This window comes from Micromys minutus, assembly GCF_963924665.1.
Source record: "Micromys minutus genome assembly, chromosome: 16".
NCBI classification, from domain to species: Eukaryota; Metazoa; Chordata; class Mammalia; order Rodentia; family Muridae; genus Micromys; species Micromys minutus.
Window position 1 is genome coordinate 54,819,219 of NC_137985.1, and position 26,974 is coordinate 54,846,192.

At 47.2% G+C, this 26,974-nt stretch overlaps 1 protein-coding gene across 15 annotated transcripts in view; it reads left to right on the plus strand.

Annotated features, from left to right (window-relative positions):
* Nucleotides 1-26,974, plus strand: part of MEGF11 (multiple EGF like domains 11) — a gene marked incomplete at both ends in the record, with an annotated part of 202,161 nt that overhangs the window by 170,955 nt on the left and 4,232 nt on the right. For 2 of the 15 annotated variants that reach the window (XM_080929904.1, XM_080929895.1), the window contains 11 exons: nucleotides 2,930-3,050; nucleotides 3,864-4,027; nucleotides 5,035-5,137; nucleotides 10,243-10,389; nucleotides 10,743-10,877; nucleotides 14,420-14,548; nucleotides 15,618-15,746; nucleotides 16,190-16,318; nucleotides 16,746-16,874; nucleotides 18,115-18,351; nucleotides 24,679-24,735. In XM_080929904.1, coding sequence (XP_080786030.1) covers nucleotides 2,930-3,050; nucleotides 3,864-4,027; nucleotides 5,035-5,137; nucleotides 10,243-10,389; nucleotides 10,743-10,877; nucleotides 14,420-14,548; nucleotides 15,618-15,746; nucleotides 16,190-16,318; nucleotides 16,746-16,874; nucleotides 18,115-18,351; nucleotides 24,679-24,735 — 1,480 coding nt within the window. Of the gene's footprint in view, nucleotides 1-2,929; nucleotides 3,051-3,863; nucleotides 4,028-5,034; nucleotides 5,138-10,242; nucleotides 10,390-10,742; nucleotides 10,878-14,419; nucleotides 14,549-15,617; nucleotides 15,747-16,189; nucleotides 16,319-16,745; nucleotides 16,875-18,114; nucleotides 18,352-19,706; nucleotides 19,826-21,836; nucleotides 21,904-22,351; nucleotides 22,454-24,678; nucleotides 24,736-24,944; nucleotides 25,035-26,974 lie in introns of those variants that run through there. The other 13 variants (XM_080929905.1, XM_080929894.1, XM_080929893.1 and 10 more) reach the window with 12 other exon arrangements.

Consider the following 26,974-nt stretch of genomic DNA (forward strand, 5'->3'; position numbering starts at 1 on the left):
AAATGTGTGCACCACTACCACCTGGCCCCTTACTAATTTTTAAATTTTTATTATTTTTATTGTTAGGTGGTTGTGGCAGTAGTGGCAGTGCATGCATTTAATCCTAGCACTTGGAGGCAGAGGCAGGTGGATCTCTGAGTTCAAGGCCAGCCTGGTCTACAGAGCAAGTTCCAGGACAGTCAGGGCTACACAGAGAAATTCTGTCTCAAAAAAAAAAATATATATGTGTGTGTGTGTGTGTGTGTAATTTTACTGATGTGCCGTGTAGCTCTTTGCCTGTGAGTATGTGCCATACATACTACAGAGGCCAAAAGAAATCATTTGAGGGCCTGAGAGATGGCTCAGTGGTTAAGAGCACTAACTGTTCTTCCAGATGTCTTGAGTTCAATTCCCAGCAACCACATGGTGGCTCACAACCATCTATAATGGAATCTGATGCTCTCTTCTGGTGTGTCTAATAACAATGACAGTTTACAGTGTACTTACATAAAACAAATCTTTTTTTATTTTTTATTTTAAGAATTTATTTGATCCCTGGAGCTGAAGTTATAGGTGGTTTGAGATGTTCAGTGTAGGTCCTGGGAATAGGATTCAGGTCCTTTGGAGGAGCTGCAAGCATGATTAATTACTAACTGATCTCTCCAAGTCTTTTCCATACCTTCTGCTTGTTTTGTTTCATTTTTCGAGATGCTGTTGGTTATCCACCAGGGAAGACTGCTTGGCCATGGGTTTAAGCCAACAGAAAGTCTTTATTAGCCGGATAGAGACTACCCTGGGCATTTGGGGTCCCAGTGTAGCACCAAGCTTTTCTTGGGGTAAACTTTTAAGCACAGAATTCATGGTCTGGATTGACATAACTCATTTAGCAAGAACAGGCAACCAGAAGTAAAGCTACAGAAGCCAAAAGCAAAAGCAGTACATTTTGAGAACTTCCCAGAGCTATGAGCTTTGATGGATCAGGCCTTTGTTTTAGCTTGGGTAGGTGGTGTGGTCCACGAGCTGAGTTTTACAGCCCGAGTGACACTTCCATGGAGTCAGTTGTACTAAGGTCTGTGTCCCGTTACAGATATAGAAATAGGGTCTCCTGCCGGCCATAAACTCACTATGTAGTTGAAGATGACCTTGAACTCTCAATCCTCCTGTCTCCATCTCCTGAATGCTAGAATTCCAGATGTGTACCACCATGCCCACTTTACACAGGGGATTGAACCCAGGACCTAATGAGCTCCAGTTGTCTCCCAGGCCCCTTTAAAGTTGTTCACTACTGGAACACCCCTAACTTTTGCTGCTATGTTGTCTTGCCCACAACAACTCTATCCTGGGTACTTGCCCCTTTTAACTCCCCCTGCCCCACTCCACCCCGGAGGCTACCACCACTGCCAGGACTCTGTTGTCCTATCTAGATACCCTTGGGGCTAGAAATTGGTGGCCCTCTGCTGAGTCCCGTTTTGGAACTCGGCCTTAAGAACAACCCACTCTCCTGGGAGTCTTGCCATCCTTGGATGGTAGATAGTCTGTGACTGACAAAGATGCAATGCCCCCCTCCCAGGTAATTTTCAGGGTGCTTTCATCTCGAGCTTCCTGACTGCTAGACGAGGCCATCCTTACAGAGGCTCTCTGGTTACCTTCTGCCTGCCTAGTCATCTTTCCTGACCACACCTTAGGGTTGTCTTAGATCAGTAACCCCAAGTCCCAAAATAGCTCCCAGAGAGTCTAGTTCTCAGCACCCAGTGAAATGCTTAAGTAGTCAGCCTGGGGCCAAAGAGACCCTTCCTCCACTTTTGAGTTCTGTGACCTGGACTTTCTCATATAACTGCTTCTGTTGTCATAGGAAGAACAGTAAGCCATAGTTTGTGTGTCTGCGATTTGGTGAGAATTAAGAGATGAAACACAGCATGTATGATCCTGAGACGGGGGAGGGGGCTCAACAACCACACTGGTCAGTGCCATCCCTTTTCCCTGAGACACCAGCAGATGGGGATTGGGCTGTTGCGAATTAAAACAGTTGAAATCGTGGCGTTCACATGCCACTGGCCTATAACTTCAGCAAGCTGGAAACGAAGGCAAAAGAATCAGAAGTTCATGGTCATCCTCAGCTACATTTGAGGCCAGCCTGTAAAACAGGAAACTCTGTCACATCCTCCACCCCCACTCTTCCCACTCCCAACCTCTTCCTCACTTCCCCACAATTCAATGGATAGGAGGTAGCAGGTTTGCTGTGACCTAACAGCAGACTCCTAGGGTCAAGTTCCCTAGGGACTTTGCCCACCCTAGAGCCCTGGTGTGGAGGCCAGGCCCCTCTCCTAAAACAGCATGAGCTTCTCTTCTGAGTTCTGAGCCTCCAGCTCAGAGACACGGTAGTACCTCTTGGAGGCTTTCAGGAAGGATCAGTTTCCTGCTTGTTCACTTCCAGTTGTGGGCAGAATCTGGGTCAAGGTCTCTATTCTCTTGCTGGCCGTATAGGGCTCAGCCTAGAAGCCACCATCTTCATTGTTTGTGGGTTCCCTTCTGCTTTTCTCAAAGTTATGAGCCAAGTAGAGGATTTAAGATATGTGTCTCTGACCTACCTTCTCTAATCACTTGATTTTAAGAACTTGTGAAATATCAGGTCCACTGCCATGATCCACATACCTTCGTTTCTCTGTCTTGAGGTCCTTTGTTACATCCTCAAAGTTCTTTTTGCCATATAACAGAAGGGGCCAGGTGTGGTGATACATGCCTTTAAACCCCCTTCTCCCTCTCAGGCAGAGGCCAGCAGATCTCTGTGAGTTTGAGTGAAGCTGGGGCTAAATAATGAGACCCTGTCTCAAAGAAAAGAGAAAGTGTTGGGATGGAAACATGGACATCCAGAGGGGCCACTACACCACCTACAGAGCCACCAAGCATGGGGGGACACCTCTCATCTCACACCCAGGCTCTCTTTGTGCAGGGAGAGGTATGTGCCGTCCCCTGTGCTACAGGGACCTATGGTCCCAACTGTTCCTCTGTATGTAGCTGTAGCAATGGTGGCACCTGTTCCCCTGTGGATGGCTCCTGCACCTGCCAAGAAGGTGAGTTTCCCTCCAGCTCTATTCCCAGGCCCACGTGTGCCAACAGCTGAGCATCTCAGGGCTGTTTAAGCCCACCCACCACTTGGGCTCAAAGAGTGCTTAGATCAGGTTCCAGCCAAGGAAAGCCACAGACAGAACCAGAGCAGGAGGGTAGGAGGGTGTGGACATGGAGGGATGGTCAGCCACATTGCTGCAGGGACAATATGGAGAGACAGGGTTCCCTAAACCTGGATGAGAGACTCACCTGGTGGGAATCTAATGTCCTTTGTGGAGGCAGTATTGGTCCAAAGGCCCATGGCAAAGGCCTAACATGTCAAGTATATTGGCAAACACCTTTAATCCTGGCACTTAGGATGCAGAACTAAGAGAAACTGTAGCTCTGGTTATCCTGGGCTACATAATGAAGGGAGAAAAGAGGGTGCACCTGGCTCCTTTCCCATTCTGGTCTTGGGGCCAGGTCTCCCTCAGGAAGCCTGCCTGGAGGCAGCAGCTGGGAAGTCCTGCAGTCCTCAGGGGTAGCGTCCTTCTTCAGGGAAAAGAGGAGGGAGGGGTTCAGCCCTAGGTACAGGAGCAGACAGGCTTCAGAAAGGAAAAAAGCTGCTGAAACCCCAACCCTGGCCTAGGGGGAAAATGCCTCCAGAGTTGTTCCTGAGTCCCAGTGGGCCCATCCACAGGCAGCAGAAATGGTGTAAGCCCTGTGGCAGAAAGGGAGATCTAAGCAACTGTGGTGGCAGGGATGTTGCCTGTGGTTGGAGAAATGGGTGGAAAGTTATGCTGGGCATAGCTGGGTGACACCCTTTGCCTTCTCCCCAGGGTGGCATGGCCCAGACTGCTCCCTGCCTTGTCCCAGTGGGACCTGGGGCCTGAACTGCAATGAGAGTTGCGTCTGTGCCAATGGGGCTGCCTGCAGCCCCTTTGATGGCTCCTGCGCCTGTACCCCAGGCTGGCTGGGAGACTCCTGTGAACTGCCCTGCCCGGTAAGTACCCACCTTGACCTCTTGGGCCTTCTGCTCCCTGGAGGGCTACATGATCCAGAGGTGAGCTCTGAGTCAGGGAATGTTAAATTCTGTGTATCTTCTTTTTACCCGAGGCCTCAACCCTTCCATCTGTAAAATGGCCACTGAGACAGAAATGCTCTTCCATGCTTTTGATAGGCAGAGCACACTGACTGGCAGCTATAGAAGCCACCCCACTAGGATACTCTCCATCCTCCCCAACCCAGCAGGATGCTTTTTCTGAGTAGTAGCTGAGTTGCAGTCTGGCCACTGCTAGGTACAGGACATGGAACCAAACCATCCAGCAACAAGCCCCACTCTTCAAGTACTGACTCTTAGGCAGAGACCGTGTATAAACTTTGCATTGAAATCCTGATTTTATTACATCCTGCCTCCTTGAGTGTGTTTCTTCAGCTGCTTCTCATTTTTAAAGTGGGAATGAGTGGAGCCATCCTAGAATATTGGTAGAGTGGGCATTTGAGACCTCACAAGCATATAAGAAATGAGGCTCCCATTTCCTTCCCCAGGGACAAGAGTAGGCTATTCTCATTCCCCATGTGGGACAGATGTGTCACAATTAACGAAGTATGTTGTTTTGTTTTGTGAGACAGGATCTCACAGTGTAACCCAGGCTAGTCTTGAGCTCATAGCAATCCTTCTGCCTCTGCCTCCCGTCTGCTGGGATTACAAGAAAATTTCCCCCCACCATGCCTGTCAACAACAAAATGCATTTCAATCTACAATTTTAATGACCACCTAGAGGCTATTGGATCTATTTAATGCCACCTGGAAGCAGGCTCCATCCATGTCCTTCTCCCCTATTCCTATTAATAAGGCCAGATGACTGTTTGAAATGACTTCCTAGCCCTGTTGGTACCCAGTTACCAAACATGGCTGTGCCCTAGGCCTGTCTCTGGATCCCTAAAGAGCTGATGGAAGTGTGTAAACCTCTAAGAGCTGAGGAATATTTCTTCTCTCCTTCCCCACAGGATGGCACGTTTGGGCTGAACTGCAGTGAGCACTGTGACTGCAGTCATGCTGATGGCTGTGACCCTGTCACAGGCCACTGCTGCTGCCTGGCAGGATGGACAGGTAACCTCTGCTCTGTCACTCACTGCCCAGGCCCTGGGAAGCCAGGCTCTTGGTTTTCCCTCCTTTCTCATGACTGTTTATCTCCTATCATTTTCTTCCTGCTTCCATTTGTGCACCTCCCCTTCTTCTGCACCCTTACAGCCCAGCAAGGAGCTATTTATTAAGGACGTGTTAGTTGAGAGTCTGTTCTCGGGACAGCACATTTAAATGCTGACAGGTATTCAGTCTGTGTATGGAGAACATGGCACTTCAGAAACCCAATCCTTTCGTCTACCCTGTAAACCTACCTGCTGCACAAAGGGGAAACCCTGACACTTCTCTGTAGCCCATTGATACTATGGGCACATCTGTCATCAGACCTGCCTTCATCTCCTGGTAGGTCTTATGTCTTCTGCCTTGCACAGGTAAACCCACTCTGCAAATGGTGACCAGCGGCAACCTTCAAACCAGTCTCAATTCTATGGCTTCATGGAATTGATGTAGAATCTGTCCTGGCCAGATACAGCATTGCATACATGTAATCCCAGCACTTAGAAGAGACAGGAAGATCAGAAGTTCAAGGTCATCCTTGGCCACATAGCAAAGTTTAAGGCTAACCTGGGCTACATGAGACCTTGTCTTGGAAAAACAAAAATTGTGACAAAAAAAAAAAAAAAAAAAATCCAGACTTCTTGTCATAAGGCCCTAAACCCTGTGACATGGGCCTCCCCAGTTCCTCTTTCCTGCTCTATTTGTCACTCAATGATTCCAGATGCCTGGGCCAAAGTTAACTATATTTTTATTAAAGATAGATTCAATGTGTAGTAGTGTCTATCCTAGAACTTACTGTTTATCCTGGTCTGACTTTATTGTCTTCTCCTGCCTTAGCATTCAAGTGCTGGGAATGGTTTTATAGGCAAGCACTACTATTCCTTGCTCTAATTCCTCACCTTTGTACTGCCTTCCCCTCATTCTTGATAACCACCCCCCATCTTACCAACAAGCCTCTTTCTCTTCATCTAAGGAGCTGGGCAAGTGTTGTGCCAGTGGGTCACATCCCAGCCCCAATAACTCTTTCCTGTTCACCAGGTTTCAAGCTGCAGGTTGTCTATGCATCACCCACCCAGAACTACCTGCTTATGAATCCCAGTGACCTAGACTCTTCCTCTGTACCACAGCTGTCCTTAGACTCTGATTTGAGTAACTGTCTCTATAGCAGTTCTAGGAAGAAATCTGCCTTAGGCATCCCACACCTCCTGTCTGCTCTGCCACAAGCTGAGCAAAGGAAACCAAATGTCTAAAAACAGAGCTCCATCCAGACAGCCTGGGCTTGTGAACATCCACAAGTCCTTTACTTTGCACGGCCTGAACCTCCATCCATAAACACAGATAACTGGAATCCTCACAGGGAACCTTGGGACCACTTTGAAGTTTCAGGGAAGGGTACTTTAGGGGCTCAGCGCCTGGTTCACACACAGTGGTCTGTGACATAAACCATGGTTGCAGGAAGCTTTCAGTAGTGGGTAGATGTCAGTGACTACTGGCTGAGCTGATCCCTCTGACTTCACTCTGTAGGATTCTATCCACCTTTATTCTGACAGCTGAAGGCTAGGGACATTCCTTTATAGCAGGGGTTTTCAACCTTCCTAAGGTTGCAACCCTCTAATTCAATTCTTCATGTTGTGCTAATCCCAAACCCTAAAATTATTTTCATTGCTTCTTCACAACTGTAATTTTGCTACTGTAGTGCATCTGTAATGTAAATATACCTGTGCTTTCCAAAGGGTCTTTGGTGACCCCTATGAAAAGGTTGTTCAAACCACAAAGGAGTGGTAACCTCAGGTTGAAAGCCACAGCTTTACAGCATGTTGGGTTGAGGGTCCCCTGATCTGCCAGCTCTCCCTCAGTGTAGACCAAAGCCCTACCTTCTCATTGACCCCAACAGTGTCAGCTACAGCCTTGAAATGCTCATTGCCTTCATTTTGATGCAGCCACTCTGATTTTAATGACACCCATTTTAATGACAATGTTTAAAAAACTCTGACTTAGATAGACAGCTTCTCAGCTAGGCCATTTCCAAAGCCCATTTCTCAAAAGACGATCCTAAAGGATTCTCAAACAGTTGATTGATGTTCTGAGAATTGTCATGCAGAAGGGCAGGAAGACAGGGAGGTGAGGAACAGAACCTGGACCTCCCATACAGTGAGGACCCCTTCCCTGTAAACCCTAATCACCTCCCCATTTGGCTTGGGCATACATCCTCTGCCCTCTCAGGACAGCTCCCCTCATGTCTTATTTACCTTGCTCTAAATGTAACGGGTGCTCACAAGATGCTTCTTGAAGTCCACTAAGAAAAAAAAGTCAGCCCTTGGCCACACAAAGAAAATGTAGAGATTATCTGCTATGGCTCTTATACTAGAGCTAAGGAGGTATCAGAATATTGGTGTCAACAAGAGGGGAAGTCCAGGCCGCATTTTTAGGAGATGATGTTCACTTAGTGGGTAAGTCATTTGGTTGTGTACTTTTGAGACTGGATCTCCCATAGTCCAGGTTAGCTCAAACTTGCTATGTAGCTGAGGATGACTTTGAACTCCTGAATCTTTAGTATTACAAAAATGCCCCAGGTGGCAGCTCTGCTGTGAGGAGCAACTAGGTCAACAGGAATGAGTTTCAGGAAGCCACTGCCCCCTTCTTCACATCCCTGGTAGGGGAGGTTGGAGCCAGGTGTATGAATGAAACAGCTGTAACAGGTAGATACAGATGTTTGGACCCCTGGGTAGGAAGGCTTCCCAGAGAAGGGATTGCTGATGTGTGAATGCTGGCTTTGAGTATGGGTTCTTCAAGTGCAAAGAATTACCATTAGCTCTACCTTGTAACTATCCATTAGTATGCAGGAGAGGGACTCCTGAAAGCTAAAGCTAGAGAACTTGTTCTCCAGGTAGGAAGGAAGATTTCTTGAGTTTGTTTTCACTAGAGAGAGAGATAGAGAAAGAGAATGAGAGGGAGAATGAGAGAGAGAGAGAGAGAGAGAGAGAGAGAGAGAGAGAGAGAGAGAGAGAGAACGAGAGAGAGAGAACGAGAGAGAGAGAACGAGAGAGAGAGAACGAGAGAGAGAGAACGAGAGAGAGAGAACGAGAGAGAGAATGAGAGAGAGAGAGAGAGAAAACGAGAGAGAGAGAGAGAGAGAGAGAGAGAGAGAGAGAGAGAGAGAGAGAATGTGAATTAATAAGAATATGTAATGTACCTATGTGGACACATAGGGAGGATGCATGTATATGCCCACAAAGGCCTGGGGTTGCTGTCAGGAATCATCCTCAATTTCTCTTCCACCTTATTCTCTGAGACAGAGTTTCTCAATCAAATGAAGAACTCACCCATGTGACAAGTCTCACTAGCCAGTTTGTTCTGGGAAATGTAGCCTTCCACATTCTGAAGCTGGAACAAGTTATAGGCGGTTCCAGCCATCATGGGGGTACTGGGAATCACACTTGGGTGCTCTTAACCTCTGAATCATCAATCCAGCCTCACACTGTATTCTGCATTTTCAGTTGTTTCTATGTAATGGGAAGAATGTTGGAAAGGCCGTAACTTGGTTGGAAGGATGCATGCATAGCACCCAGGCTTTCATTCCTAGTGCTGCACACAACCAAGCATGGTGACACATGCCTACAATCCTAACACCGGGGAGGTGCAGACAAGAGTATCAGAACTCCATGGTGAGCTTAAGGCTATCCTGAACTACAGGAAAATATGCAGGAGGCTGTGTGGACTGTATAGCCATACTTGGTATTGGTTTCTTTCTTGAACCCAAAAGGTCAAACACACCTACAAGGGAGAAATTGGAAGAGATAACCAAATCTTTAAACAGTGTCAGGTTCCCTTTCCTAAGCTTCAGTCAATCTATAATCAACCTTTCCCTATCCCCCATCCCCAGTCTCTGATTTGCCTCTCAACCCCATGAAACTCCACAGGAGAGACTGTATCAGGGAGTGTGGCACATTCTTAGTTGATAAGAACCCATTTCCCAGGGAGTGACATCGGAAGCTCCCTCCCTAACCCCAGCAAGCTGAGACACAAGTTAGGGCACAAGAAGGGAAGACATCCCTGGCAGCTCCTCACCCGGGCTCCCCACCCTGGCTGTCTTACCTGTGTTCACCCTCTCTCCTATAGGTGATCCTGCAGAGTTTCAACTCTTTTAAATTGGTCCCACTGTTCCCTCTCACTGTTCACCAGGTCTTCCCTTGGTGTTTCTCTTTCTCACAGTCCTTGTCCTTATAACAAGGTAGACACAATTTTTAAACTAATCCTGAGCATCTGAAGCTTGCCTTCCAAAGACTGGCTGGTCTCCTGGGCCTGGTCCAATCCCCTAACACACCCATGTCAGCTTGGAAGCTGCTCTGCCTGGAAGGAACCCCTACCCTGGTGTTTTTAAAATTCCTACTTAGCCTCCAAGCTGAAATCAGCTTAGCTCAAATATTCTTTAAGCTTGGGGAAACTGTAGATCTTGTTCCTTCTCTTATTGAAATAGTCCATTCACAGGCTGCTGTTCATCAAACTGAGGGTTATTTATCAGCATGTTTAAGGTATAGCTAGCACTTTTAGTTTCCTTTATACATGTGTGTATATGTGATATAAAATATGTACTATATGTGTGTATACATGTACACACATTTTCTTTTGAGACAGGGTCTCTTGTTGCCTTGGCTGGCCTTAAACTTTCTACATAGGATGGCCTTGAATTTCTTTTGTGTGGCTCTCAGGGATAAGTCACTAGACTTTCCTACCGAGTAACTTTAGCTAAGATGAGTCATCTCACTGGCCTGACATGCTCTTGATGCCAGTTCAGCTGTGAAAGTGGAGACAACCTTCCTTATCTGGCGCCACCATCTCCTCCCTTGCTGGGCTGCTTGTGCTGTGTTCAGTTCTAAGCTATACTGACTTTTTTTGTTGCCTGTTCTCTACTTTTATCACTTCCTTTGCTTAGTCAGTTCTTTATGCCTTTGAGAACTCTGGAAGGGCATCACCTAAGGAGCCTTCCCCACCAGCCCCACTTCCACTGGATTTCCCTCCATCTTCCCCCTGTCCTCATTCCTTCCCACTGACCTGCCTCTGTGTATGGTCCACAGGCATCCGCTGTGACAACACATGTCCTCCAGGTCGCTGGGGCCCCAACTGTTCAGTGTCCTGCAGCTGTGAGAATGGAGGCTCCTGTTCCCCAGAGGATGGGAGCTGCGAGTGTGCCCCTGGCTTCCGTGGACCCTTATGTCAGAGAAGTAAGGCTAGGCCTTCACCCTAAGGACTTCTGATTTTCCCACTCACCGAGCCCCTCCCAGTCAAAAGTAATGCTGGCCTGTGGAAGGCTGGCCTATGGGACACAGGCCCCTCTTCACTCCATTTTGTTCTTCCTCCCCTGTACTTGGCTGTTCTGTCCCTAAGTTCAATGCCAAAGTTCTCAGTAAAATCAGGGACAGCCCACAGTTCTCTTCAAAAGGGATGGAGCTCCAGGTGTGGGGACCCTAGACTTCCCCATTTTCAAGGGACCTTTCTTCACTGGGATGGGGGACAGGTGGGTAGGCCAGCTGTTCCTACAAGCTTCTGACCACCATCTCCCCTCTGACACCCTCAGTCTGCCCACCAGGATTCTACGGCCATGGCTGCGCCCAGCCTTGTCCCCTCTGTGTGCACAGCAGGGGGCCCTGCCACCACATCAGTGGCATCTGTGAGTGCCTGCCAGGATTCTCTGGAGCCTTATGCAACCAAGGTACCCAAAACTCATGGGGAGGCCAGGGCAGGGAACAAAGGGGCAGGAAAAAGGAAAGGTCCAGGGATTCTCTTCTTATGCTGTTGAAATAAGGGGAAAATAGGACTGGAGAGATGGCTCGCACTTAAGAGCACTGACTGCTCTTCTAGAGGTCCTGAGTTCAATTCCCAGCAACCATATGGTGGCTCACAACCATCTGTAATGGGATCCAACACCCTCTTCTGGTGTGTCTGTAGAGTGACCGTGTACTCACATACATAAAATAAACAATTTTTTAAAAAAGATTAAAAAAAAAATCACTGTGCTGCTGAAGGGACAAGTTCAAAGAGGTTACATATCATGTCTGTAGTCTTGCTGCTATCAAGTGGCAGGAATGAATTCAGGCTCCAATATTCTGCTAAAAAAATGAAAAAAAATGATAGTGTATACCCATGTAACCCAAGAACTTAGAAGGCTGAGATAGGAAGATTACATGTGTGAGGCCAGCCTTGGCTACTTAATAAGATTCTATTTCCTGGAAGGGACACCAAGGATCACTTAACAGCTTAAAATGTGGCCTTGCTTGGATACTAGTTTGCAGGATTTACATCACAGTCAGTGAGAATGAAGAGATTTGAGAATAATGTGAACTTAGAGCCAAAGGCATCTTCAAAGTCACCAAAGGCAAGAGAGTCTCACCTGACCTATGCTTAAACACCTCTCTTGACCAGGAGCTCAGTACCTCTAGGGTGGCCCATTATTTTGCTACATCATCACAGCTGAGCTGGGCTATTTTTAATATGCCTGAGTAGACGTTTGACTCCATGATGAGTTGAGGTCATGAGAAGTTTGGCCCCCTGGGAAACATATGTGACAGTTTCATTTGCTTGCAGCCCTCTTAGGATGCTTTAATCACCACCTGACAGGCTGGGGTTTATTTATTAAACATAGGAGACCTGGCCATCAATAGAACCAGGCCCAGTCTAAATTAGGAGCTATGAAGCCCAAGCAGGAGCCCTCACAGCCCATGTCGTCTGATTTATTGCCCACTGGCCTAATGAGTCTTTTCCACATATAGATCTAATGGAGTTTGCTATTAATGGCAACTGCCCTGGTTAAGTCTCAAACCTTGTAAAAAATTGAACTGACACTTTCTAATGACTGGCTTTCCAGTGAGTTACAAATTACGGACAGTGCTTCCCCAGAATCATTAAACATAGATTAAATATAACCCAATGTTTTCTTTTCACCAGCCCCCTCCTCCCCTTCCCATGCCTGGCTCTTGATTCAGCTAAGAAATCTCGCAATTAAAGCATTAGACTGACCACATTAGTAGCTCTGTGGGTGAATTTGTCTGCCTTGGGTGGAGAAAGACATCAAAGAGAAGACTACCTTGTTAAAGAAGTGCTGTTGTGGGGTGAAAGGTGGTGTCATAGATCCAGCACTGAGCTTCCCACCAAGCTAGATAGTCCTTTGGCTCAGCCAACAAAGAGGGTTCAAGGAAGCTACCTTTTAGGATAATGGGGCTTGAACTGGGCCCTAGGAATAAAGCATCTCCCAGAGGCAGGAGGAGGCAGGGTAGTGTGTGGTTTAGGAAGTAGAGTCTTGAGTAGAAAACAGGAGGCCAGATACTGGCTTGGAAAGGGGAAGCCCAGAGCCCACATCAGCCGGCCTACCTGTAGCTACTAACCAAGGCCTGAGGCCATTGAGTGGTGACTGGTGTACCCATCTTGATAAGGAAGCAGATCTAAGGGATGGGGTGTGAACTGAAGGGTTTTGTTAAAATGTCCTCAGCTAGGGAACAGTAGAACTTCTTTGCTGTTTAACTGTGAATAGACAGCGCAACCTCTCCCTATGTGCCCAGGGAATTCAGTGATGGTGAGCTGTTGATGGTAAATATTAGAACCAAGAATAGAGTCTGCTGAGTCTAGCTGAGATGAAAATACCCTGCAGATGCCATGTGGCCATATGGTGCCGGCAATAGTGAGGGTAAATGTTTCATTTTTCCAATATTTACCACAACAGGGAGCAATGATGAAGGCATTAGCAAGATTAAGTGAACTTAGTATTTGTGAAACATTCTGATCAGTTTCTGGAGTGTCATGCAGTATCAGTGTCAGGCAGAGTTGGGTCCACCTGGCTTTATCATTGGTCCCAACCATTAACCATGTCCACAGAGGTATAGACTACATGTATATCCTAACTACCAGGTGCCTACAGTCAGACTGGCACCTGGGGGCAGAGAGGGAATGGCATCCGTGGTTTGAGACCTGAACCAAAGGAACCAGCTTTCCTGCAAGAAATCACTACCTATCCCATGAGGGCTGGAGAGATGCTCAGTGGGTGAGAAGGCTTGCTGAGTTCACTTTCTAGGACCCATGTAAGTCAGCTTTCATCTGCCCCTAACTTCACTTCCAAGGGATCTGATATCTTCTGTCTTCCACAGGCATCTGCTCACATGTACACATACTTGCACACAGACACATTAAATAAATATCTAATATTCCTGGTCTCTGATGACTGTAGTAATAGAGCCTTCTAGAAGGTTTTGAATTCCAAGGCCTACATCCTCAATGTTCACTGGACAGTCAGATACAATAAAAAATTAGACATTTTCTGCCCTTGCAAAGTTTAGGCCAGAGGAGTTGGCAGGGGTGCGGTAAGAGGAGAGAAGGGTGATGTTTGGCCCCAGTGGCTTGAGTGCCTGCTCTCTCTCCAGGCACTGTAGGGGACACCAGAAGGGGCAGTACTCAGGTTTGTCCCAAAACAGCTATCAAGTCTCAGTAATAGGAGAGTATAAAAAGAAGCTACTTGAAACCTCAGGGACGTAGCCACTCCAAAGATGGAAGATGTATGGAGCAGCTAGGACTAAGTTCTGATAAAACCTAATAAAAACCACCAATAAGTGATTTGAAGATGATATACATTGTTTATCTACATACTAAAAAAAAAAAAAAAAAAAAGATCCAAAAGCAGGCTCCTGGGAAACACTAGGGTAGATGACAATGATGTCAGTGTCTTAAGTCTTGCTCCATCTTATTGTTCCAAGGGAGGTGATAACTTAAGATGAGTCTTATAGGCAGGATGTCCATAGCTGGACTTGAGGGTCATGGGAATTTAGATGGCATTAACCATAGAAAAGCAGAGAAGAAAGCCCTGGAGTGTCCCTAGAAGGGGTGTGTGGTGGCCTGTGTGTCTAAATTAGTCAAGAATAACCCAGGGAAAAGCTGATGGCTGGGAGGTAGTCTAGGGACACTCAGATGAAAGTCCAGAGATGCCAACTCAATCCTAGGACTTCCTACCCATGAGACCTAAGACAACTGACATTCCCTCTATGGGCCTCAGCCTGTTTCTGTAAAAGGAATCGGAATAGGGCCTCTTGAGGAGCCATTGTGGAAGGAGGAACACAGGAGAAGGGCAACTGCCACTGTAGGTGTTGGTTCCCATCCAGATCACACCTAGAGTGCTCATGAATGTGGCCTAGGAAACTCGGGTGTGGCTGTGTGGATGGTGGCTCTTAGAGCCTGGGAAGGAAGTCGTGCCAGGCTTCCCTGTGCCCACAGTGTGTGCTGGAGGGCACTTCGGGCAGGATTGTGCCCAGCTCTGTTCCTGTGCCAACAACGGGACCTGCAGCCCCATCGATGGCTCCTGTCAGTGCTTCCCTGGGTGGACTGGCAAAGACTGCTCACAGGGTAAGCTGCTGCCCCTGAAAGTGTTCCTCTCCCTGTCATGGCACCACAGGGTTGAATTCTCCTGCAGATAAGGATATCCACCGGGATCTGTTTATTTCTTTGTATTATTTCTGTGTTTATGATTAAGTGTCACAGCAAGAATGTGGAGGTGAGAGACCAACTCTGCAGCGCCACTTCTCTTCTGCTTTTATGTAGATTCCAGAGATCAAACTCAGGTTCACCATAGGCTTGGGTGGCAAGTGCCTTTACCCAGTGAGTCATGTCACTGCTCCCTGGCCCTGAAAGTCCCATTTAGTGTGATATCAAACTTGAGTTACTGGAACTGAATGTGGATACTGTTACTGCAGGCATTAAAGGCGTACCGTCAGTGCCATTAATGCTGAGAATCATACTCCACAGCATCTGTCTATAGAAGATGCAGTCAGTATACAGATGGGGAGGAAGGACAGCCAGCCTCGGAAGAATGGGACCACCCATGGGATGGCTCCTATGAGTGATGTCCTGAGCACCCTAAGCCTGAATGTGGTGCTACAGTCTGATACCAAGGCCAGAACCCCTTCCCAAAGGGTCCTCAGCCTTGGCCTATGAAGCTCCTTGTCTGATGGGTGGGACATAGTATCTGTAAGGAGGTCCCAGTTAAATGGTTAGATTTGGAGGAATTTCATTTTAGTGGAAGCCGCAGGCTTCAATCTCAAACAGCATAAGAATTCAAAGAGAAGATGGTCCCTACCACCTGTGGAAAAGTCAGTGCCCTCAGTGTTACTCCACCCCTGTCCTTTTGAATCCCTCTATGAATGGAGGTGCAGGAGCCCTTCGAGTAGGGCTGCCTTAAGTCACCCAAGATTAGAATAGGCAGAAATTATTTCCTTGTAGCAATCTTGGGGGATGAGGCCAAGAGGAGAGCTGAGAGATTCTGAGACTAGCATTATCAATCAAGTCCCCAAAGGCCAAGAGATGCCCCTCTGGGTCCATCCAGGTGTTCTGGCTCTGATGTGTACCCGCCTCCCCTTCCTTTCCTCCTGCTCCTTTGTCCTGCCCTCCCCCTCTGCATCCCACCCACCCCCCACAGCCTGCCCATCTGGGTTCTGGGGCTCTGCCTGCTTCCACACATGCAGCTGCCACAACGGGGCGAGCTGCAGCGCCGAGGATGGGGCCTGCCACTGCACCCCTGGCTGGACTGGACTCTTCTGCACGCAGCGTAAGCCCTGCCTCCCAGCCACTCCCAGTCATATGCTGCAGCCTACTGGCCACTTTGTGAATAGCCCTGGTTTGCAGAGAGGGAGGGAAGAGGCTGGCCCCAGGACCAGCCACACCTCAGGATCATCCAAAGTCCTGAAAGGTCAAGGCTGTAGGGTATCCCAGCAATCAACAAGATCAGACCCTTGGATCACGGGGAAGAAATCCCAGGGCTGCACAGCAAAGAGACCAGAGTTTGTCCTCTGCTGCTGAGGCTCTAATTGCATGGATCACCTTGTCCCTACCCTCCTCCCCTTTAGCCCAAGGTTCAGTGGGTACAGATGTCTCTGTGAGCCTCACTAGCCTTTATCCCATGCTGCGCAGGAAGCAGCAGATCAGCCTGGTCCAGCAACATTTCTTCACTTTCCTTAAGCCCACACCAACTGTAACCTGGTCTTGTTGCAGGTTGCCCTGCAGCATTTTTTGGGAAGGATTGTGGGCACATATGCCAGTGTCAGAATGGAGCCAGCTGTGACCACATCACTGGGAAATGTACCTGTCGAACAGGCTTTTCTGGACGCCATTGTGAACAGAGTAAGCTGCCCTAACCTGGGAAAATTACTTCTTTCCGCCCCATCCTCCCCATACCCAACACCCATCCAGGGCTCCTGTTCTCTAGACTTTGAGGACAACTTCTGGGGAAGACTGAAGGCTAACCCTATACACTCATGCTGTGAGGCTCTCTCTCTCCACTTTAGATAGGGCTGGGGTGTTGTGGGCAGAACAAGGAGGGGCCAGATGAAAGCAAGATTTTCCAGTTCTATGAATGAATTCAGGAGGGAGAGGTGTGTTTTGACTCTACCCATCCCCAGTTATCTATGCACAATGGGCAATCCAGTTCAATAGGCTTCACTGTGGGTGGGACAGAATTGACCTTTTCCCAAGAGCTTCCTCACCTAGACTGGGAGGGGTGGAGTGTGGCTGTGTCTCCCTGTCTACTTGCACTCTGAATGCCATATAGGATGTGCCCCTGGAACCTTTGGATATGGGTGTCAGCAGCTATGTGAGTGCATGAACAATGCCACTTGTGACCACGTCACTGGTACCTGTTACTGCAGCCCGGGATTCAAAGGAATCAGGTGTGACCAAGGTAACATACAGGTGGCAGAGTGCCTGAACAAGGGGTGGAAAGGGCCCAATTATTGGTGGCTTTGGAGAGTTCTAACCAGAACGGTTGAGTTTTATGTCACTACCTTTTATTCATAGTTGGGAGCCTCTCTTCATAGCTTCTATGCATATCTGGTAGCTTCCACATGAGCTAGGCAAAAACACCACAAACTAGTGCTGGGAAAGGAGACCAAGCAGGCTAAACTGGAACCCTAGCCTAGTTTGACTTCTGCCACTCCCTGCTAGGTGTCTCTGGGCAGGTCACTTCCTTTGCTAGGTCTTTTATTCCACATTCAATTGAGTAAATGTTAACCTTTGTCCAAAGGGTTCAACTTGACCCTAGTTCTATGCCTAGGCAACATTGCATGGTACAGCTGAGAGGGATCAAATCCAGTCAGTTCAAGAAAGGACTCAGCACAGTGCCTGGCACCCGTGAACACTCTGTAAATAATGGCTTTGTGCATGGGAAATCCCTTTGTTTTGCAGACATGGAAGGCTATTATTAGTTCTAGAAGATGGAAATAGAAAATAAGTTCTCAGTTACCCACATCAGACACTCTGCAATGTGAAGCTACGTAGCTGAGACAACCCACTTTGTTCAGCCAGTAGCAGAGAACTTAGGAGAGGTCTAGAAGCTGAACAGCTAGAGAACAGACCCTCACCAGGACAGTCACAGAGGGACATAGCCACGCATATAATCAAGAGGTGTCTTAGGACAGTAATAGGCAGTCACAGAGCTCCGGTCTGGCAAGGCCAGTCTGTCATTTGGTATTCATGACTCCCGGAGCAAGATGGAGTTGCTGTCCCCATGAACTTTCTAAGTCAAATGGCTCGCAGAGCAGAAAGAGTCACTGAAGCCAGTTTTTCTTGACTGAATTACTGGTTGGGTGAACCTGAACAAGTTCCCTAACCTTGATGACTCAGTTTATTTTCCAACCATGTAGAAAGGGTAAAAATAATTAGTTCCCTTTTTGTAGCCTGCCATGACAAAGCAAGTAACTTTAACTCACGTGTGGACCTGAGTAAATATTCAGTAAGCTTTTATTTTGCTTCACACCTAAATCATTTTCTTTTTGTAACCCCAAGACTCAATCACTTTCTGGCATTAGAAGAAACAGAGGCACTGTGAGGGTTGGGACTAGGCGGGGATGAAGAGGCAAAGGCAAGATGGAAACATATTGGGATCAGGCCCACCTCTGGCTCAGACCTCCCTCTGCCCACAGCTGCCCTCATGATGGATGAGCTGAATCCCTACACTAAGATCAGTCCAGCTCTGGGAGCAGAGCGGCACTCGGTGGGTGCTGTCACAGGCATCATCCTCCTGTTGTTCCTGGTTGTGGTATTGCTGGGACTGTTTGCCTGGCGACGAAGACGGCAGAAAGAGAAAGGCCGTGACCTGGCTCCTCGTGTCTCCTACACCCCAGCCATGAGGATGACCAGCACAGACTACTCTCTCTCAGGTCAGGCTATGCCCCAGCATCTTTTCTTTACCCATACAACCTGAAGGAAGCATGTGGTCTTCTTAGAAACATCCACATTTTGGTTCAACATGGGTGGTTATATCTGCAGATGGGTGGCTGGACCAGGGGATGGTTACCCCAGAGACAACGGGGGTGGGAGAAATCTGTAGCATTCCAAGTGTTGCTTCCTGGAGCCCAAGTTCCTTGCAGCTAGGTCTGGGTTCCTAGCCACTCCCTACTTCCCTATCCTCCTCATATGGCTGTGTCTATAGGAGCATGCATAGTAAGTAGTTCTAAACAACCCAGAGAATGGTTCCTCAATGTGAAGCCAGGATACTTGGTAAGCTATACCCTATTCACTTTTGTTTTCCCTGGAAAGGTCTCAGGCTATTCCCAAGGAGTGCCCAAGAAGCATAGTGACAAAGGTGGTGTCTCACACACAGGAGAGGTCTACAAGTTTGGGAAGTTTCCCTGTAGCAGATGTGCCAGAGTCCCATGTGCCTACACATGGTAGAAACTCCAATGGGCATCCTGTGGTAGTCTGAGTGAGGTGTGAACTGCACCAGATCCTTTGCTTTCCCCTGGACTGGTACCTTGAAAAGAAGGCTTTGTGCTTCACATTTAGCTACCCAGTAGAAGGTCCCAAACTACCCTGGTTTTTGTTAGGTCTACCCTGTTGAGAACAGTGCCTTTCCAATGGCTCATAGCTTGCTTAATTTCAGAGTACCCAGACCACATGTGCTGTTTCTGTTAAGTGTTGCCTTCAGTGTGATATCTCTATGCCATGAATAGGATAGAAAGAGCTGGCCCCATTATAGGACTTGCATTCAGAGATCTAGCCACTCGGCCCAGCCAAAGCAACATCCTCTAATGAAGGCCAAAGCTCATAGAACTTAGGGAGTTTATGACAATGAGCAGGAAGGGCTGGATTTTTCCCAGTCCTGTAGAATCCTCAGAAGAGCTAAGGTCAATAAGAATGGAGTTCTCTACATACTTATTACTAGGGTCTGACTATAAGGGAAATCAAGAGAAAGTCAATCCACCCAAAATAGCAGTTTGAAGACAGAAAGCCATTAGAGTCAGCATTCAGCAGCTTCCAGCTGACCAAGTCACCCAATTCTAGCAAGCCTGGTCTGTGTGAGCTGCACAGAGGGCAGGCATTAGTAAGAACAAAGCTGGTGGGCTCTCTCCTACTTGCTGTGGGGCTAGTAGATACCACACAGCTTGGACAATGTGGGAGATTAGCTGCCTCTTTGCAGAGGATACTCAAAATTGTACAACCCCAGCATTAGTTTTGGGGTATCTCAACCAAGAACAGGTGTATGATGGAATATGGCTCCTTGTTCTCTTCCCAGATTTGTCTCAAAGTAGCAGCCATGCCCAGTGCTTTTCCAATGCCAGCTACCACACACTGGCGTGCGGGGGGCCTGCCACCAGCCAGGCCAGCACTCTGGACAGGAACAGCCCCACCAAGGTACTGGCCCCCTGGTTCCCCAGTCCTCACCCACTATTCTCTCCATTCAGCACCCCCCCCCCTTGCCCAGGAGGGAGCTGCACCTCTACATAAAGGCGGTGTGGAAATTCTATATTAAGAGCAGTCCTAGGACTCATGGGCCATGCGAACCTTCTGAATGGTGTAACAGGGAAAAAAAGAGTATGTTGTATGGAGACAAGCTCTATCCCATGAAACCACACATTGCCCACTTGCTGGAACATACCTGTACCTTAGGTGTAGTTAACTAGTTCCTACCAGAAGATAGTAATAATAGCCATCTTATCCCAGACCTGTGTATACCACATAGCTACTTTGGTCATATGCCAGTACATATACTCACCAAGGATTACCACAATATATTAAAGCAATAGACTGTGAAGTAACTTGGTACTTGATGCCTCTTAAACGTGGGCATAAATTTCATCAATACACACATCTGATGTGAAACCAAACACTGTAGTGTTCTTGCTTAAAGAGGGTGGGGGCGGGGAGAAGACCAGTGTCCTTCCTGACAGCTCCAAGCACAGCACTGGGTCACAGAATAGGTAGATGTCCTTAGTCAAAAATATTACAGATCTTAGAAAGAGATGTCTTAGTACATATGTGTGTAAGTAGCATGTGGTGCATTCCTTGATGGATCAGTAAGAGGCAGAGAAACAGACATCAACAGCACACCAAAGATAGTTTGTGAGGGGTTCTTGATATACACAGTTCCTAATACCCACCTAAGTATGTGCCACACACATATACTCAGAATGGCAGGACTATTTCATATTTTAGGCCTCTTCCTTAAAGCTCTGAGAATCCTCCCCATTTGTTCCCTGAAGACTGACCACCAACCCACAGACCTGGGGCTGCTTTCCTTTTTGCATGCAGGGTACCTAGAAGCTCAATAGCTTTGGCCACTCTGCCTGCCATCTTTTACTCAAGACTCTTGTTTCCAGGCTCAGTATGGCTTTAAGCTTGAGGAGCTGAGTGGAAGATAATTTACTTGCCCAACAAGCAGCCCTTGATAACTACAGCCATGTTATCAAAACTGCAACAGGCTATAGGCACCGGCCAGGGATAAATCAAAGATTCTAGGCCATGCCATTATTTATCTAAGAGTCAGCCATCCTTTCAGTAGAAGACTGGAGGTACTGCAGAGGCGGCCAAATCGGTGACCCTCTGGTTTGGCTCAACTCACAGGGGCTGATCCTGGCCCTATGTAGACAAGAACTCCTCCTGGCAGATCATTTGTACCAAAGGTAGTCATGATGCCTTTGAGGGGTCCGGAAACTGGTACTCATGTGTTTCTAGTCGCTAAGGTGATCATGCCCTCATCAGAGCCACTGCCATACTCTCAGCCAGAAGCCATTCAGCTAAGCCACCCAGCTGTCACAGCTGGTCCAATCAACATCTTGGCTATGAGTGGCAGCCTGTTTCCCACCCACCCCCCAACCCGTCACTCCCTTCCATTTTTGTTTAGATCTGAGTTCCAGAAACAGCTTTGCCTCTGGCTCCTGTGTGTCTGTGAGGTATGGCTCCATGTCTGAAATAACATCTTTGCCTCCCATAAAGGGCAGCTACGAAAGAATGTAGGGAGGGGTATTGCATCATTAGTCTCATGCCTACAACTTTCTCTTGGTCACATGAAAGAGACTCTCATATATGCCCAGGGGGCAAGCACTACAGGTAGCCATACCTCTGAGCTGGAGATACCCTATGTTATTATACACTGGGAACTGACAGAACCTCCTTTTCTGCAGCATAGCCCCACATACCTATTTCTACCCATGTATGCCACAGGCACCTGAGGACTTAATTTTGGCACATTTTGTTCTCACTGGCCTCAACTACAACATGGTAGCTTGTCATATAGCATCTGGTTATCTAGGGCCTAAGAACTCAGGAGCATCTCAGGAATGGGTTCACTGAGGCTGGGCCAAGCACCAACTTGGGGAAGGGCAGGCGAGACATGAGTTATTAACTGGGTCTCCTCTCCAAACAGCTCAGTAACAAGTCCCTTGACAGAGACACAGCAGGCTGGACCCCCTACAGCTATGTGAACGTGTTAGGTCAGTAGTGATTTGAGTCATCTTCCCCACCAGTCCCACCCTGATCTCTGTACTGAGGGGAGCTGCCCCATCTCAAATCAAACAAGTTGAGTCCTGAGCATGGCATCCCCTGTGATTAATAAGTTTATAGGGAGCACGTGGTTATGGCCCAGTTTAGGGATGGGATATAGAGATTCCCAGGTGGAAGCAGAAAGTTTATTTGCCACCATGGAAAAGGACCCTCTACCTGGCACGTTTCAAGGGCTTCTTCCTTCTGCCCTAGAAGTGGGTGGAATGGAATGGAATGGAATGGGAAGGGAGGAGAAAAGATGCCCCAGCCCCTTTGGATGTTACATGAAGACCTTGATTCCTTCTGGCCTGCCCTTCGCCCATCCTTTGCTTCCCACCCCCTTCTCCTGCCATCCAGGCCTTGGGAATAATGGCTCCTCCCTGTCATTCCTCTCACTAGACTCCCATTTCCAGATCAGTGCCCTGGAGGCCAGGTACCCGCCCGAGGACTTCTACATTGAACTTAGACACCTCAGCCGCCATGCTGAGCCACACTCACCAGGTCAGACCCCCCAGCCCTTCCACCCCAAGAGCAGACTGCTCTACACCCCATCCCTGTCCCTATGGAGCCTTCCCATGACTAGTCTACAGACCTATGCCCTACCCAAAGGTGGAAGTCTATCCCAGTCTTTCCCACTATGCTTGTCACCCCACAATATTAGCTGAGGTAGACAAATTGGGGTTGCTTGTGGAGGGGACACAGCCTAGCTATATTCCCTCCATTCTTCAATATGCAACCTACACATGGTGTAGGTAACAAAATGTTGGTTCTCTGAACAAAAAAAGTTCAATGATTTCCAGAAAGGCCCCAGACCTAACAGTGGCCCAAACTGTATCTTCTTAGAAAGTGAGGTAGGATTGTCAAGCAGAGACCAAAAAAGGGTAGGCAACATCTACAACCCAGTACCTCTGGACTCAAATACCGAGCTTGAACCTTGGACCCCAGAGAGTTGTCAAAAGACACTTGACAACTAAGTCCCAAAAGGGGAAACGTGCATCAGAAACAGAAAAGAGTGTCAAAGAAATATAGTGAATGGACAGAGAATGTGGCCTCTCTACAAATTAGTTCCCCTAGGGCAGATACCATGGGGAAGAGCCTCAGTATGCTAGACAGATCTGGATTTGAGTTTAGGCTGTAGGTGAATCTCATTCCAGTGAAACTAAAACAACTTTCACAGGTCTCTGGTCCAGGAAGCATGAAGGTTCAGAATTTGTCTTGAGTAGGCATGGCTGAAAGGACCCTGATGGCTGTGCGTTTCTCAAGTATGGCTAAGCATTCAAGACCACTTGGACTTTTATAATCCCTACCTTCACTCTACCTTGAGGTCTAAACAGGAGCATGAGGCATCATCTGGGCTCTGCCCCAATTCTCCCTGTCCCATAGACTTTCAACCTCTGTAGCCAGAGCATCACACTGTCACTTGTTAGCTCACGGCCAGCAAGGCCGTGGCCACTAGGAGACAACACTTCTGTTTCTTGTTTTATAAAGAAGGGGAGGAGGTGGCTAAGATTATAGGTACCTTCCTTTCTTCAATGACTATTATTATGTGATAAATCCAGGTCAGCATGGCTTGCTGCATGTTTTTGAAGGGTATGGGTTCCTACAGGCCTTTTTAGAATGGCTCAGTTCTGTTTTATCTCTCAGGAAGGCATGTAAGCCAAGATAGATATGAACTCCTGCAATTTCAACAAGAGAACTCTGTATGGAGGAAGGACCCAAGTATCAGTGGGTTTGTCTTTGGACAAAAAAGGAGAGCAATTTGTGTAAAAATGTGGGCAAGTTAGGTAGAGTCAATATATTTTGAGACTATTTTTAAAGACCAGAGTATATCTGGTTAAGAGCCTATATTGCATCTTGGTTCCCAGCAGCCATAATCACCTGAAACTCTAGAGGATCCAACACCTCTGGCATCCATGGGCACCTGTACCCATGAGTAAATAGACAACACACATACCCCTACCTTTGAAAAAAGCAACAGAGTGAAGGGGGTTAACTGTGAGTTAAACATTACTGTCCCAACATGGAAAGGGCAGACTTGCCCCAACCTTAGGAGCACTTGTAGCAATCAACTCAAGTTTATGTTCTGCTTCTGGCTAGGGCAGAGGACCATGAATTCTGGGAACCCAGGAAAAAGCTAACAGTAAAGTGAGGAAATAATTCCTTAGGGCTGAAAAACACTTGCAGCATTTTCAGGACAAAGCTCTCCTCCACCCCTTCAAAGTAACTGAGCAAACTGGCTGTGGCCAGAAATTATGTTCTTCCCGGAAAGATACTCATTAAGGGCCCCACCTACTTGTTACTTCTCTCTAGCACCCTAGATCCAGGAAAAGTAGGATCAGAGCTAACAGGTGAGAAACTTTGTCTCCAAAGCAAGAGAAAGAATCAGAACTCTGCATCTTTCCCTCCAGCTAAGCACTTGTCTGGCTTCATTTCTTACCCTGTGCCTCCAGAACCTGGCACTTCACCTACATAGGTCACAGATGGCAACTGGCAAGGAGCAGGTTAAGATGAAAGCCAAAAAAAAGAGGGTGCTGGAGCCCATCTTAATGTGATGATCCTTTTAAGAATCCCTCTTTTTTCAGAATTTTTTAGAATAGATTGAATCTAGAATAGTTCCTAGGAGCAAACAACTATTTTCTTGGTAAAAGCAGAGAACTGCATAGGGAGGAAGCAGACACCAGTTGTCTAGGGAACCTCACCCTGTGTTTTTTTCTGTTTTTATGCAGGCACTTGTGGAATGGACAGACGTCAGAACACATACATTATGGACAAAGGCTTCAAAGGTAGAGTATCTAATCCTGATGTCCTGTTACACAGGGCTTAGCAAGGGATTACAGATCTGAGATGACAAGGAATTCTGCCTGAGAGAAACTGCAAACCAAGCCCTTTAAAAGAACAAAAAAGCTAAAAAGATCACAGGACCCAGAGCTACTGGGCAGCTCTGCCTAGGAGGAACACTCTTAATAATAATGAATTCATCTTTCCATTGCAGTTGCACCTGCTTAGCAAACACTTGTGGGTTTGTTATAGATGCCAACTAAATGTCTTCAGAAATGTAGGTCGTTATTATCCAACCAATTAGTATGAGTTAAATTGATTATAAATCTGAAATAAAGTCAATCTACCTGCCCCAGAGGCCTTCTGTCATTGTACTGGCAAGGAACACCACCCTGCACCTGCTGCCTTTCTGGGGCACAAGGAATGCAAAGGATACCCAGTGTTAATACTGTATATGGCCCTCACCCTCAAGAGAGCTCTGCACCCAAGAGCAGGGAAGCCAAGACAGATGTCTACACCACAGGAACTACTTTACAAGGTGGACCATCCCTCTAGGAAGTCTACAGGTGAAGCCAAAAAACAAAGATCAAGTCCAGTCCCTGGATTAGGTCCTAGGTTTAAATGCTGGAACATGTGAGCTAGACAGAGAGCTTTGGAACTCTGTCACTTATTAACCCCGTGCTTCCTAAGATTGTTTCTTCATCTGCAAGGTTGGGATAATTATGCCTGTTGACTCATGCCTGTCTTATTATCTAACAAGGTTATCTTGGGTGTCCAATAAAGTCGGATGGGAAGTGCTTTGTATATTATAAAAGTGGTACCAATGTGATGTCGCTGGGAAATGTCTCGACGTCTCAGTCAAATTGAAAGAGCAGTAATAAGTCAGCAAAGATCCCAACTGATATTCTAAATCTAGCTCTATTCCAGTATCGCCTGGCAAGTGTGTTCAAACTACAGATCTTTACACCCACAGCAGATTCTGCTGCAGTAGATGGAGGGGCCCTGTACTCAGAACTTACAAGAAGTACCTCAGGATATCTTTATGCATTTTATTACCCAACTATCATTTGTCTAAACCCTCCCAGGTTTCTGTTCTGATCTTTCAGACCTAGCATGGCCATCTCCTAACAAGGAGAGCAACTTGTGTACAACTCATGGGAAAATGGCTATCAGAAGTGGAATGAGCAAGAGAACATCAAGGCTGAGTGACCACCAGCTTGGTTTAGGATATATAAAACCCAGGAGACCTGACTGAGGAGGGAGGTCATTACCAAACTCCAAGCCAGCCCACAGGCAGTAATCCCCTGGAAGATTTATTATGGCAAGTTTCTGAGGGTTCTACCTTAAACCATCCAAAACACCATTTTGGTATGTGAGGCTGCCAACAGAAGAACAATTGTACCACTTAGTCACTGTGACCCAAAGCCTCAATTTCTTTCTCAGTATAGAATAGGGACTACACAGCTCTTCCAAGAGCCTTTGAGGCCTTGTGAAGAAGTATGACTCAATGGAGAATAGCTCAGACAGGCCCTGAGATTAGCGCACAAGCACACCCTGCCATCCTGTGCATGGTGTTTCGGGTCACTACTTTTAAACTCTAAACCATAAATGTAAAAAAGCCAATGAAAGCCAGTCTCTGCCTTCATCATTGCATTCCTGTCTTAATGGGATCATCTGAGTTCATGTGAGGCTCTCACAGGCAAGCAGCCAGATTCATCACTGCTTCTAATCAACTTTTAAATTAGAGAGAACTATGTGGGCAAATGTACCATCAACTGTTGGGAGCCAACATGACACAATAAGAGTTCAAAGAAAGGCAAATAAAATATTAGTGTAGAACTTTACAGAAAAGCTTATAAAACACATGGGACAGTCCTTCCCAAACATCTGGATCAGCTACTTCATGTCACCAATTTAAACTATTTCCTAAAGCAACAAGGGCAAGGCCAAACTCAGCAAGACTTATTAAAGAGTCTGGATGTTTTCCAAACTTGGTGGGGGGAGACAGAGAATGAAAATATTTGGGTTCTAGTTCAACTGTATGGTGCTCACTGGACACAGCAATATCTGTAGGTCTTGGCTTCTTCCTTTTTAAAAAGCACAGTTGTAGTAGTACCACCTCTAAGGCCCCTTGTAACTCTGACATGTTAGAAGTTCTAATTCAGGTAGCATCCACTTTTTTCTCTGTAACTGGGAACTCTGTCACCCTGGGAGGTTGAAGGAGACTGCTGACACAGTTAAGCA